This window comes from Ceratotherium simum, chromosome 3 (genome assembly GCF_057802395.1).
Source record: "Ceratotherium simum simum isolate JZ-2026a chromosome 3, ASM5780239v1, whole genome shotgun sequence".
Taxonomy (NCBI): domain Eukaryota; kingdom Metazoa; phylum Chordata; class Mammalia; order Perissodactyla; family Rhinocerotidae; genus Ceratotherium; species Ceratotherium simum.
In genome coordinates this window covers 79284588-79299686 of record NC_141902.1, presented here as the reverse complement: position 1 = coordinate 79299686, position 15099 = coordinate 79284588, and the positions used below count along the sequence as shown (strand labels likewise).

At 39.1% G+C, this 15099-nt stretch overlaps 1 protein-coding gene across 7 annotated transcripts in view; it reads left to right on the top strand.

The window, feature by feature from the left end:
* Positions 1–360: 360 nt before the first annotated feature.
* TJP1 (tight junction protein 1) overlaps positions 361–15099 on the top strand; it is a 242385-nt gene continuing 227646 nt past the window's right edge. For 5 of the 7 annotated variants that reach the window (XM_087428840.1, XM_087428839.1, XM_087428838.1 and 2 more), the window contains exons 1-2: positions 361–536; positions 10716–10848. In XM_087428840.1, coding sequence (XP_087284966.1) covers positions 361–536; positions 10716–10848 — 309 coding nt within the window. Of the gene's footprint in view, positions 537–10715; positions 10849–15099 lie in introns of those variants that run through there. The other 2 variants (XM_087428841.1, XM_087428842.1) reach the window with 2 other exon arrangements.

The following is a 15099-nucleotide window of genomic DNA, read 5'->3' as shown; positions in this document are numbered from 1 at the left end:
ATGAGTTCCCGTCAGCCGCCGAGGAAACTGAGGCACGCGGGGGCGCCGGGCCTGGGCGGCGCCGGTGGGCGGGGGCGGCGCCCCGGCGTCACCCCGCCGCTCCCGGAGCCGGCACACCGCCAGCCCGGCCGCCTGTGAGGCCCGCGCCGCCCGCGGCTTGCGGGGTCGGAGGGGGCGGTGCGGGAGGTGGCGGCGGGAGCGGCGGGCCACGCACGGCGGCGGCGGGAGCGGCCGGGCACGCACGGCGACGGCGGCGGGGGGGGCGGGGGGCCTGGCCACGCACGGCCGCGGTGGCGGTGGCGGCGGCTTCGGGAGCGGGAGCGGCGGGAGCTGTGGCGGCGGATGGCCCAGAGCTGATCTATGCGGCGCTTGGAGGGGCTGTGTCTGCGGCGCCGGCGGCGGCGGCGGCGGGGCCCTGCCCGCGAGCGGAGCGGGGACAAGATGAAGTACCAGAAATACCTGACGGTGCTGCAGATGGCCATCGGCGTCACCCCCTCCAACCGCGGCAGCCTCCTGCCGCTCAAGAGGAAGCTGTGGTGAGGGCGCGGCGGGCGCGGGGCCGCAGCCCGGACCGGGCGCGGGTTGGGGCCGGGGCCGGGGCGGGCCGGCGGCGGCCGGGCCCGACGGGCGCGGAGAGCGCCGGGCGCAGCAGCCATTTCGGAGCCCCCTGGGCCGAGCGCCTCGGCGTCCCGCGCTCGCACGGTCGTTTCCCGCTGCGACCCTCGGCGGTGCCCGGCGACACGTAGAGCGGCGCGGCGCGGGAGGGAGGGGCCGGAGCCGCCGGCTGACGGGCGCCCGGGCACCCACCGTCTCCCGCCGGTGTCTGTCCCTTCAGCTCCATTGCAGCGAGTTCGGGCTCGGGATTGCAAGCCAGGCTTTCTTGCAGGCAGCGAAAAATTTAGCATCACGGTATGCGTTTTCTGTTATTTCTCAAAACCCGTCTGCTCTTGGGTACCTAGTAAAGGACGAGCCGCTCCCACGGTAAGGGGGATAAGTTGCGAGATTATAATAAGGGGAATAAATTGCGAGATTATAATTGCATTATCAAGGACTACATTTTATCTGCATGTGTCTTAGTTCCTCCGACCTGGAAACTGTTATTGGGGTAACAGGAAAAGAACGCCTTTAGAGAAGAATGTCTGGACGTTATCCAGGTCAGGTTTACATAGTTGATTATCTCTCAGATTGTATTGCCTTTTATTAGTATTTAAATATGTCATATGGAATCCCAGTGGCTGCCTAGGCACTCTCTGGACTTGAGACTTAGGCGTAAGGTGCTATTACAAAAGAAATAGTCAAGTAAAGGGATGGTGACTAAAGAAAAAAGATGCCAGTGATCTTGGTATTCAGTGGTCATTTTAATTTTAAAATTTGTGGTCAATGTAGTTCATAAAGGTTTTATGCAATTCAATTGAACATAGTCTAATTTAATTTTAAGGTTATAGAGAAAAGGAAGTAAGGCTGTTTTTAGGCATTTGGGGAAAGTAATTTATGCTATATCAGACAAATGAGAGAATGATCCAAGGAATATAAAGATTGAGCACCCAAAAAAAAAGAGGAGTTAAAAAAAAGAATCCCAAGAGTAGAGAATTTTCGAGATAAGACCAAAAAGTATAGGCAGCAAAGTTCAGATTTCAGCTGTGCCACTTACTGTGTGACCTGAAGCAAGTTACTGGAGTATCTGTTTCTTCCTCTGTAAAATGAGAATGTTATCTACCTCATGGGGTCATATGCAGATCAACTGAGATAATGAATATGAAGTGCCTGCCACTATGTCTGGCTCAATAATAGATACTTAGTAAATGTTAGTGTCTTCCTCCTTACCCCCCACCTCAATTTGTTTAAAAAAAGAGAAATTTATTCTGCAAAAGGTAGTTTAACTTGATGAACAGCAACTGACAACACATCGAAGACTAGACTGGTAAAAATTGGCAGTAATTGAATTAATAAATGTCCATGGAAGAAGATTTTGCAAATATATGAAGATTATGTCGCTATTATGAAGCAAGAAACAGTAACATTTGAAGATGACTTTTCAGATTGATGGTGTACAGGAAAAATAAAAAGAGATCAGCACCAACAGTCTTATCCCCACCCTCCCACCACCATGTTTTTCTCCTGGGCACTTAGCAATATCTAACCCACTACATACTTTACTTCATTTTCATATATGTCACCTCTCACCGCACTAGCATTTGCATGGGGACAGGGCTTTTGTCTGTTTAGTTTATTACTAAATCCCCTGCAACTAGTATCTGGTGCAAAATAGGTTCTAGAAAGACATATGTTGAATAAATGAATTCTTAATAATGCATAACTGGGAAAGAAAATTTTCTCGATGTTAAATTTAAAAACTAAGATGTTGGAATAATGTCTGAGGAGCTGTTAGGCATGAATATTAGCAGCACTTGGTCACAAAGCCAGGAAACTAGGTTTATTCTTTTTCATAATTGGAGTGCTACTTCTGAAAATACATTCCCCAATACAGAGTTTGTGAAGAGAGAACTTGATAAGATAAAATCCAGGTAACTTTTTTACTCTGGGGAGTCACATTTGAGGCAGGCAGTGAACTGGGGACAGGATTAACAACTGTCTTACTAGGAGACGGCCTGGGAAAGGGCAGGGGGATTTTGTTGAACTTTTCCACAATCTTAAACAAGCATTTCAGAATTTCCACTCAGTGTTAAGTGAATTTGCAAACGTTTATCTAGTTTCTACAGTGGGAAAGTGAGGAGCATACTCTACAAAACCTGTGGAGTGGGTGGTACTTTTAAACACAGATGTCACAGATGTATAATCCTTTTTTTTTTTCTTTAAGTTAGAGAGTATTGTGCTGCTTGATTAATCTATCTGTTATATCCTCTGGAATTTATTTTGTAGATAACATTTCATTTCGCCAGTGTCGTAGCAACTGCACGTGGAGAATTTGACACAGAAGGCACCGTTACATGGCTAGAAGATATGAGGGTGTGGGTTCTGACTCCAGAATGGTGGGTGGGAACCAATAGCGGATATATGTCAGCAGTGTATGTCAGACCTTGAAATGCACCAGCTTATGCCCATTTACAAGATGTGAGGGTATACTATGATAATTGGTTGTGGCATATATGAAGATTTATATGAAGATGTTTATGAAAATGTGTATACTCTCTGTGTTTCTCTCTCTTTAAATTATTGCAGCCTGTGTGGAAAGACAGCATGCCTGCAAAGCTTATGCCAGTGTAAGTAAAGGGTAGGGTTGAATGATCCAGTGCTTTATCTCCACACTTCTGTCTAGTTTGGCCATTTGTGCTCATCAGCTTTCCTTTGTGCAACATCTTTCTGTCTTTGTGATTGGCTCTGCAAATCCTTTAAGGAGTATTATGTTTGCAGACCAATTTAGGTGGAAGCAAAAGCAAACAAACATCCAGACCCGAATCAGTGAAGCCTGCAGGAACCCTTTTCTCCTTGTCTTCTTCGCCAAGAAATTTAGGAAGTAGGAGTATTTGCAGCGTTTGGTTCTGAATCATTACTGTTTAAGAACCTGAAACTAAGGCCTCTTACTTCTGCCTGAGGTAGGCATGAATTTGTGCAGCCTGCTGCCTTCCTTTGGGGGCCTGCTTTAGTTGCCAATGATGGAAAGAAGCAGTAGGGCACTGTATTTCCTAGAGCTGCCATAACAGATTACCACAAACTTGGTGGCTTAAAACAACAGAAATTTATTCTCTCACAGTTCTGGAGGCAGGAAGTCTGAAATTAAGGTGTAGGCAGGGCTACGCTCCCTCGAAAGCTCTCAGGGAGAATCCTTCCCCTCTTCCAGCCTCTGCTGGCTCCAGGCGTTCCTTGTGGCCATTTATCACTTCAGTCTATCTCTGCATCTTCACATGGCCTTCTCTGTGTATCTGTCTTCTCCTCTTCTCTCTCTTATAAGGACACTTGTTGTTGGATAATCCAAGATCTCATCTTGAGATCCTTAATTACATCTGCAAGGACCCTTTTTAAAAATAGAGTCACATCCACATGTTCCTGAGGTTAGGAAGTGTGGGGAGGAGGGGCTCCCTTCAACCTAGGACAGGCACCAAGGCCAGCTCCTTGCTATTCAGTGCTGTGAGGCCCAAATAATAGCTGCTCCTCTCTATTTTATGTGAAATGTGAAAAGTATTTTCATAATAATTTTATTGTTGTCAAGAGTTTATTTTTGCACTGAGTGCTTTTAGGATTGTTTATTAGTATAGCAATTAGTATACTAATTGCTAATTAGTATACTAATTAGTATATTGCTGTGCTAATATACTACTAGGGGAAAGAAGGAGTGTCATTTCATTGTCTTCATGCTTCCAAATATAATTCTCGGGCCGGCCCCGTGGCTTAGCGGTTAAGTGCGCGTGCTCTGCTACTGGCCGCCTGGGTTCGGATCCTGGGCACGCACCGAGGCACCGCTTCTCCGGCCATGCTGAGGCCGCGTCCCACATACAGCAACTAGAAGGATGTGCAGCTATGACATACAACTATCTACTGCGCCTTTGGGGGAAAATAAATAAATAAAATTATAAAAAAAAAAAAACAAATATAATTCTCCTGGTTATTTGATTCAGTAATTATTGAAGGCCATGTAGTATCAATTCATTCATTCAAGTAGTCATCCAGTAATCAGATTCTGAAAATAATAAGAGCTGCCAGGACCTGTATAAGTGCTTTCCAAGCATCTTCTCATTTAACCTGTAGCACCCCTGTGAGGTAGGTGCTCTATTTCCTGTTTTACAAATGAGGTCATTGACTTGCCCAGAGTCACACATCAGGTTTTATGCCAGTTGTTGGGGTTAAAAACACAGTTGAGCGGGGATATGACAGTCTAGAAAGGGAGAACTGAAAACAGGTACAGAACGACTGGGAAATGACTTGTAGAATGTTGTTTTTCCAAGAGTTGTCTATGGCTCACTCATGGATCACAGAGGTCCCCCTGATGAGATGGAAATGGCTCTAAAATCCAAGTACTTGGTTTCCTTAATAAGCAAATTATAGGCAATTACACACATTATTATTTATAAGTACAGATAAGGGCCATTTAATATTAACCCATTAAGTGAGCTATTAAGGTTTCTGAAGCCTGATAGTTATGAACAAAAATTAGCATTTTACTAGCTTTTACTGAAGTATATCCTTCAGGATTCAGTATCCTTCTAAAGTCAGCTGCCTTGCTCTACTTATCTCGAGATTCCTATTCTGACACCCTTGTTTGTATTCCCCTAGTTTGGGGAAGGATGCTTTGCTATCACTCATTAGTGTTATCTTAAGTTGGTTGTGGCTGTCAGTTGCTGACATTTTAAAATTAATATCTTGTAAAAGGATTATTAGGTGTTACTCTTGTTGATAGTTTTGTTGTTATATAACTGCTTTGTTTTTACCATCTTGATTATTTTTGCCTAATTCTTTATTGTTGGGTTCTTTTTGGATAGAAATTAGAAGTGGGTGAAGTAGATGAGCATGTGAGTTCTGTCCTCAGTGAACCACAGTCAGAAATGTTTGTAAGCCAAAGCTCCTGAGTTATAAACAAAATGAGAGGGTGGACCCTGGGTTTCTGCCTTTCAAGCATATCAGCCATGCCCATAAGTAAAAACATGGCCCCATTAGAGAAATTATGAAAGGAGTAGAGAGAGGCAGAAATTTTCTTCCCAATTGCCCCCTGAGGATGATTCAGTGGAATTGAGAATTAGGAAAAGAAAAGTTTCCTTGTAAGCTGAATATTGATTTCCCCAGACTTCAAGGGAAAATATCCAAGATGCTTATACCTCAGTTTCTAACTTTATTTCCCTGTTGTCGAGGACCATTCTCCAAAGTATTTGGGGACTAACTCTCCAAGTCTGAGTTACTCAGTTCACAACCACATCATCAGGTTGGGGGAGAGTCGTACCTTGGGATTAAAAACACTCCTTATATTCCACATCAGGAAGAACTGTCCTTGGTGGACTTTTTGTACCCAAATAGTACAGCTCTTCTCACTTGAGTTGTAGATATGCTTCTGTATTCTTGTGAGTGTCTAGCAAAAACTATTTGAACACACATATCTCCACTCTAGGACAAATATTAAGTCTCAGAAACAGTAATAATACAAAAGAGAAGTGACCTGTTAAATTCACCTATACCTTAAGACTCTTTCTACTTACAACATGAGTTAACATTCTGTAATATTATCTGGGCCTATGTTTATTCCTTTTCTTTATCCCCCACCAATGAAAGGGGGGTCATTACTGAGCCCTGTTCTTTTTAATAGTTGACCTCTCAGCTTCACAAAGACCTGGTCAAAGCTGTCAAGTTACTGAAATTACTCCATAGGACCTGGTTCAATTCTTAAACAAGGCACCATTCTCCTGCTGAGTCTGTGAGTAGGGTTGGTACAGACCTGATATTCACCTGGTGTATACCAGTTCAGCTCTATGAGTTATTAAATGTTTTTGTTAAAACGATCCTGGTAGGGAGGGCGTGGGTCCATTCTTCTAGTTATATTTAGGATTATTTTTTTCTGTTTTACTTTGTCACTGGATTTAGTATTACATTGAGTTAAGTCTGATAAACTTCTTGGCTGATAAATTTATAAAATTTAGTGGCTATAGATTCTTATTGCAGACTATGTTTTAGGCTTGGAAAAAAGGAAAATAGTGATGCCTTTCTAAGTCAGATGAGAGAAAACTTACGAAAAGTTTCTTTGTCAAAAAAAGTTTATATTACATTTGTATGAATTTCTTGTAATATGATCACACCACATAACCAGCACTATCAAAATAAAGTGAGAGGAAATAAAGAGAATTTAAGACTTGTATGTTGTTTTACAATTCTATTTTAATTTCCCATATGCCTTTTTTTCTTGAATGAAGTTCTTCGTTATTTTCATGGAAGTTTTTACCCTGCAGAGAAGAGAACAAAACTGTACAAGGTGCTTCTTTTTGTAATGAGAATAATGAAAGTGGCATCATCAGAATTTTACTCTGGGAAGTGACTTGAACGGTGGACGCATTGGAAATTCAATGAAATAACAAAAATATAAATTTAAAAAACTGCAACAAAAAAATAATAGTCTGAGTAAACAATAAAGAATACCATCAGTGGGCCAGCATTTTTGAGGAATTTCTGAAATGGACTTAGTAGATAGGGATAGATTTACTGAGAGAAAAACCTTTCAGAAATCATTGTCCAGAGAATGTGCAAGAGAAGATTCCTGCAAAGGTAGAGGTAGATAGCTTGTGGTAGCATCAAGGAATGGAAGAAGCGGAGGACAGTTGGGGAATTAATCAGATTTGATACACTACATTGGTTGACCCCCCTCATCCTCACTAATTTGTGACAAGTAGTGAATAGCAGTGTTGCTTTCTCACTTACTGAAGCAGTGAATATTGGCGCTAGGGCCAGAGAGACAGGGCTGTACCTGAGATAGGTACTGAGTCCTTTGACCCAAAAGAGAAGTTACCTCACAAACCTCCCGGCAGCATGTCCCATCTCTGCCAGTTGCCAAAGGCAGGCCATAGTAAACACTACAGTGGGGAAACAGATGTTTCCCAATACAAATATAAGTAGACATTAAAAAATCAAACAGAGAAAGGTGTTAAGAGAATGACCATATTGAACAAACAGGAGAACTAATCCCTGAGAAAATAGAAAAGTATTGAATTAACAGGATTATTTTCAGAAAGATTCAAGAAAATATTGTATTAAAAAATATAGTAGACTCTTTAGAAATTTAAAATGTGTTCATTGAAATAAAAGAGAATGGTTGAATTGACAAAATCAAAAAGCAAATTAGTAATCTAGAGGAGTAAGCTAAAGGATCACAAAAGTACAAAGGGATCAGAACTATGAAAGAAAAGTTAGGAGACCCTAAAACTATTTCCAAGGGGTGGGAGAGGATGGGGGGTTACTTTTGGTGTGAGATGTGGTGATGCTGGGAAAGAAGGGAAATGAAGATGTGTTAATGTCATTTCTTGTGTAGGAGGAGATAAGAATACCAATGAACCCTAGATGTTGATAGAATAATATGAGTTTATATATGTGTGTGTGTATATATGTGTGTATATATATGTGTGTATATATATAAATGTGTGTGTGTGTAGTTAGTTAGCTAGAGTTAGAGTTGCCCTAATAAGATGTATAACTTTCAAACTACTAATTGGAAGGGGAAAAAGTCCAGGGGTGGGTGGGAACAAAACTCAATCATACTAAAAATGCAGGAAAAAAAAGAACATTTAAATTTTCACAAACCACGAAACAAGATGGCAGGAATAAATCTAAACATATCAGTAAATGCAATACATTTGAATGATTTAAGTTCCTTTCGAAAGATACTGATTCTCAGATTTGGTTATAAAAGAAAATCCAGCTACATGCTGTTTACCAAGACTTGAAGGTACACTAAAAGAAGAGAGAAACAGACAAATGGAAAGGTTGAAAATACAAGCATAGAAAATACAAGCCAGAAAAAGGTTAATATAAAAATGTAGATGGGGAAAATTATCAGGCAAAATAGCATTTCAGGTAAAATCTTTAATTGGCACAGAGACTTCTCTCTTTTTTTTTTTTTTTGTGAGGAAGATCAGCCCTGAGCTAACATCCACGCCAATCCTCCTCTTTTTGCTGAGGAAGACTGGCCCTGAGCTAACATCTATTGCCAATCCTCCTCTTTTTTTTTTTTCCCCCTTTTTGTCCCCAAGGCCCCAGTAGATAGTTGTATGTCATAGTTGCACATCCTGCTAGTTGCTGTATGTGGGACGCAGCCTCAGCATGGCCAGACAAGCGGTACATTGGTGCCTGCCCGGGATCTAAACCCAGGCTGCCAGTACCAGGCTGCCAGTAGCAGAGCACACACACTTAACCGCTAAGGCACAGAGCTGGCCCCCAGAGACTTTTCATATGATAAAAGGTTAAATGCCTAAGATTTGAGTTATGAACATTAAGGCATCTAATAAATTTAAAATATATAAAGGAAAAACTAATGATATGCAAAGATCAATTGACAAATCCATATTCATGTTGGGAAACTCTATAATAGTCTTTTTTTAGAAACTAGCATTTCAGCAAGACAAATATGATGAAGGACACTGAGAAGTTGAGTTATAAAGAATAAAATAAAACGATAAAATTGTCCTTGTATTTAAGGACCCCCAAATGGGCATTCTTATATATTGTTGATGGAAGTATAAATTGGTAAAGCCTTTTTGAAAGGCAGTACCTGGCAACGTCTAGGAACCTCTGACCCTGCGATTTATTTCCAGGAAGCTTTCCTAAGTAAATATTGAGTTTGTACCCAAAGATGTTGTCAAAGATGTTCATTGCTTTATGATTGATAGCAAACATTTGAAAACTAAGCTAAATGCCTATTAGTAGCAGAGTGGTTGAATAAATTGTGGCACACCTATACTATGGAATACTGTTTAGGCATTAAAAAGAATGAAATAGAGCTGTATGGGTTATTATGAGAAGAACTTCAAGATATATTATTAACTGAAAAGAGTAAGGTGCAGGAAAATGTGAACAATTTGGTCACGTTTCTAAAAAATTTCAAAGGGAGATTAACACATACATAGATAAGCATGAGCATTTCTCTGAGAGGTTATGCAAAGAACTGTTCATAGTGATTGTCCTTAGGAAAAGGTCTGGGGATTTGGGATGAAGGGGAAGAGGGAGGCTTTTACTTTTCATTTTTCTATCTTTTTATACTCTTCAAATATTCTAACTGTATGGATATAGTACTTTTATTTTAAACTGTGGCTGTGCCTAAACTAGTCTGTTTTATGGTATTATTTACTCCTATCCTATTATTATATAAACCAGATTTATTTTGCTAATAGTCCATCCTGTGGGTCCTTTTCAACAATGAGAGACCTATTTTATCCCTTTCAGACAATAACATTTTAAATATAAAAAGTAGGTCATGAAGGTTGATAAATATATGAACATGGAATGTATTGTAACTAGGAGATCTGATCATAAAATAAGGAAACTAGTTTTCATAAACCACACTTACAAATCAGTCTCATTAGTGTATAATCTTTATCATCTCTAAGACAATAATCCACTGAGCGGTTTCCTCCCAGGTTCCCAGGGCGCCTTGTCCTAAGGCTGCCACCAGTAGTGACACAGAAATAAGAGAACCCATGACAGTCTTGAGTGTGCATTTATATATGTATGAACATGTATCCCAATGTGCATTCTGTAGATGGCTTAGATTATTTGCCATTTCTTCTTATCGGTATTTTCTTGGTTTCATAGTAATGCTGAATTAAGTGTTGGCTGTCATGCTTAAATTTTTAAAAGTTATTTTCATGCTTAACAAAAGCATCCTGAACAGTATCTGTGGTTGTGCACAATGATAGCTGACTTGCAGTGGGTGTGCCAGGCACTGGGCCGAGCATTTAATCCATACCCAGAGGGAAGTAGATGCCTTGGAGTTACCTAAGAAACTTCAGCGTAGTCTCAATTGCTTCTTTGATGGTTATAGAGTTGACCTTTAGTGAATCTTAATGTTGGAGTATTTGAACTCTGTCAAAAAAGATTTCTAAACTAGCAAGATGCTAAGAAATATTTAGAAGGGGTATCTGATAGAATGTAGCTCCACTGTGGTTCTTAGCTTTTTGGTTGAAAAAGGAGTGACATTTCCAAAGCTATCCTCAAGTAAATGCTTACCTCATACTTGAGACATATGTTCACCTGTAAACTTGTCTTTTAAAAAAATTTTCTCTTTCTTGCAGGGTAACGCCATCCTCTGAAAATCCTAATGGTGCTACTTCTAGTGTCAGCCAAGGAAAACCTTCTTTAAGACGAATTAAAGGTAGACTACACAGAAGCAAAAGCCTTGATAGCATCGATTTCTGTGAACTCACTGTAAGTGGACTGTTCAGTACTTTTCTAATTTTTTAAAGAATGTGAACTATCTGGTTTCATTTTTTTATTTTCATAAAAATGCAACAGGCTTATTTTGTGGTAATCATTTTTTAGTGAAAAGTGGTTTATCCAACAGATTACCAGCCAGCATACTTTCTTAACTGGTATCCATATGATACATTTATAATAAATGGTTCATAATGATAATTCTGATGCAAAGACCAAAATAAAGAAATGCTTCCTGAACTCTACAATAAAAATTGAATTAAGTTCAGTGGAGTATTAATGGAAATTTCTTTAAAAAATCACAAATCCGTATGTTAGTGGAAGTGAAGACCTAAGTCTTTGATGAACTCCACCCAACTTCCTGGTAATGCCAGAAAATAGAGTTACTCTAAAATTGTTAGGACAGATCCCAATTCAGTTAATGATGGTGCTTTCTTTTCATTCTAAGTGATTAACATTAGTGCTCTTATTTCTTTTCCAGGCCAAGTGACAGGTTTTCATATGGGTATGTGGTAAATTCAGGCATGTTTTTGGAGGAACACTGGCACTTTGAGGCCCCACTGTCCTTTCCTGTTAATTGTATTGTCCTAGTCTATAAGAGATACTGCAGTGCCGTAAAGGAAGTACTAGAACTTTCTTTACTGTAAGAAGGTTTTACAGGCATACTTCAGAGACATTGCGGGTTCACTTCCAGACCACTGCAATAAAGAAAATATTGCAATAAAGTGAGACACACATTTTTTAGTTTCCCAGTGCATATAAAAGTTATATTTATGCTATACTGTAGTCTATTAAGAGCATTATGTCTAAAAGAACAAAGTACATGCCTTAAAGCATATTTTATTGCCAAAAAATGCTAGCCATCATCTGAGCCTTCAACAAGTCATAATCTTTTTGCTGGTGGAAGATCTTGTAAAAAATGCAGTATCTGCGAAGCGCAATAAAATGAGGTATGCCTGTGTTCACGTTTGTGTGTTGTAGGAGTCAATGGCAAATTAGCAGATGTTTACAATGCTTAGTAGACCAGATGTGTTCATTTCTCCCCTTTGAGCTCTGAACAACTCTGAATTATAAAAGTACCCTTAACCATTATTGTTTCAAAAGGCGGTAACAAAGTATGAAACTAAAGACTGTCTTTTTTGAGGATATGACATCTGCATCTTTTATCTATAATTGATGAAAATAAAAGTTCAGTAAATGTGGATACCCTATTTTCTTACTTTTAAATTTTTTTTAATTTCGCTACAGTCGTGCACCACATAACGACGTTTCAGTCAACAATGGACTGTATATACGACAGTGGTCCTATAAGATTAGTACCATATAGCCTGGGTGTGTAGTAGGCTATACCATTTAGGTTTGTGTAAGTACATTCTATGATGTTCACACAATGACAACATTGCCTAACAATGCATTTCTCAGAACGTATCCTTGCTGTTAAGCAACGCATGACTGTAATTATTTTTGCTAAAATAATTTTACTGAGTTATTTTACTTAAAAGTGTGTTTGACCATGTTTTATGACACAAGACTTAAGAAGGTGAACTAGGTGACCTATTAGTAGACATTTAAGCAATAACTGAAAAAAGGAGTAAAAAGACGGTAAATTTTTGCTAAGTAGACCTAACAAAGTGACTGAAGAAAATATAAGTATGGTTTAAAATAAAGTGAATTGCTTTTCAAAAGTGAAACGTTGAATTAATTGAGAAACAAATTTGAATTATTTGTTGGAATATAAAAATGGAAATTGAAATTTTATCAGGTTCTTTTGTGTGATGTTAAACATTGTCATTACTGAAGCATAATTATATAACTATTTTGGCATGTCATAAAATATGTTTATTTGCTTAAACAGAATCACTGTGGTTGGGAAGAGGTTAAAATTTCTCTAGACTATGACAGAAAAAAAGCTTTACTTCATGTAAGGTTGCCTTCAGTTTCCTAGAAATAGAAATAGATTATTTGAACTATGAGAAGGAGTTGACAATAGAGTTATCTTTTTATCATGATAAATACGTTTAAAAGTTATTGATGGTTTATTCCCTGCCTCGTTCTATGAAAGAGTTGTTCTGGCTGAAGTTAGTATACAGTCCAAAGAAGGAAAAAATGACACTACCCAGGTGCGGTTAACATCTGCAGAATTAATTTCTTTCTTTTTGATGATTTTTCCTGTTTGACTTTATCTCGAAAGTGAAATGTTTTAGCATCTCTGGAGGGAAGACATTTGACTTGGAGGTTAAAAGAGAGGTAAAGTTGAGGATTACGGAAGGTGGATTCTAGGGAGGTGCCATGTGTTCTGGTGTAATGGTTTACTCGGCTTTGTGGACCATGTTGTTTGTGATCTTGGTGTTTTACTTCCTGAAGACTGCATTGAAAGGCCATGGATTTTGGTGTAATGACATTTCACCTATCTGTCAGTAATGGGAATGTATTAATAAAATGCAATTACTGAAATCAGTTTGGGTTTTTTGCAATTTGTTTTTCTTTCTCAGTTTTTCGCAGTCATAGATGGTGGGGCATCAATTTATATTTATTTTACTCTGAACATTTTTAGGTTGTTAGAAATTTTCACAGTGAACATGTTCATTCCATTTTTAGAAAAGCAATAAACTGGTTTTCTGAACAATAAAGAAATAAAAAGAAGAAGAGCCTACCAGCTTGGCTACTTCCACTTTCTACCAGAAGCTATGACAAGTAATACTATAATATCCAAAATACCTAGGGGCATATAGCATCTTTGGCATGGGGCTAAAAAAGAATTGTTTTCCCTCCAGTCTTAAAACTCTATCTTTTTTAAAAGAAGGAAGTGCTACACTTTTTTTTTTAAAAAGGTAGATTAGAAAAGGGTTTCATGGGAGGTAAAAGGTGTTCATATTTGGTTCTTTAACGCAGTTGACTTTGTAATATAATCGTGGAGAACCAAATTTTAAAACCTTAGCCACAAAGTCTAAAGGGAAGATCCTTAGTAAAGGGTCTGTAGTGACTTCCAATTATTAGGGAATGTATGATCCTTATTCCCTTTAGGAAATAGCTTAGCCACCATAGGTATCTCTTCATAAATGTTCTTCTAGTTCAAAAAGACTGAAAATTTTGTCATATTATATGCTGTTTTTAAAATTTGTAAAAATTTTTTTTAAATGTATGGCTTCCTTTGACTGCCAGAGTAAACAGAAAACCTTAAAATAGGAAGACTTAGATGTAGTTCATAATCTCCTGTCATATGCATATATCAAATTTGCATAACCAACAGAATGACATTTATATTTTTATTTTTACGTTTTTCTTTTAACTTTGCCTAAGAAAAAATACAATTTTTATTGCTTTTGGAAAAACATAGCAAGTGGAGCAAAAGGTCCACTTGCTATTGTTTCAAGGTCCCAATTTCTGGCTGAGAAGCCTCAGGTTCCAGCTGAGACTGTTGGCTTTGGTCCCAGGTGTCAGATTGATGCCATTTCAGTCCTGGGGAGAGGTGATTGTTTTAGCTTTCTCTGTGGGGATTAAATGGGATGGACTTTCTAGTTCATTTTGTAAAAGCCTACAGCATAATTGATTGATATCCTAGTTTACGGAGGGAGACTGGAATCCATCCAATCTCCCTAGATCCTTGAGTGTCCCAGAGATACTTGGTAAAATTTTCTTAGGCAGGGCCTGGAATGGACAAGTCTGTTACGAAGATGCGTTTTGCTTAGAAAACCTGAGCCTTTCTTCAACACTTAATAGGTAAAATAAAACCATGTGACAAGTTCTTTTTTTCCCTTGTGGTAATGGAGTGATATATTGATAATCAATATGAAGAAGAAAAGCAGCTGTTTGTCTTTAGTTAATAATGTTTCCGTTCTTAGCTTTTACGTTTCACTCTGCTATCATTGCCTGTTTAGAGTGATCAGGTTGCATTTTCACTCCTGTCCCTTCCTCCTTCTCAGATTCTAAGTGTATAGTCAAAGAATTTTAAGTAACAATTTAAAAATGCAACAGATTGCTTGAAATTTTACAACTTTTCTTTATTATACCTTCTCCCTTAAATAGGAGAACGGAGCCAGTTGGGTAAAATTCATTCAGTTTAGGGAAGCTATCCTGAACGTAAACTTAAGTCATTTATTTCCTGCTCTGTGAGTGCAAACCTAGATTGCTAGTTTTCTCTTTCTGCCAACAGAAAAATACTACAAAAAGTTTTATGCACGATAAATAGAAACAATGAACCAATTAATGGTTTATGGCTGTGTTCCCTTAGCCTTGGGTGAAAAA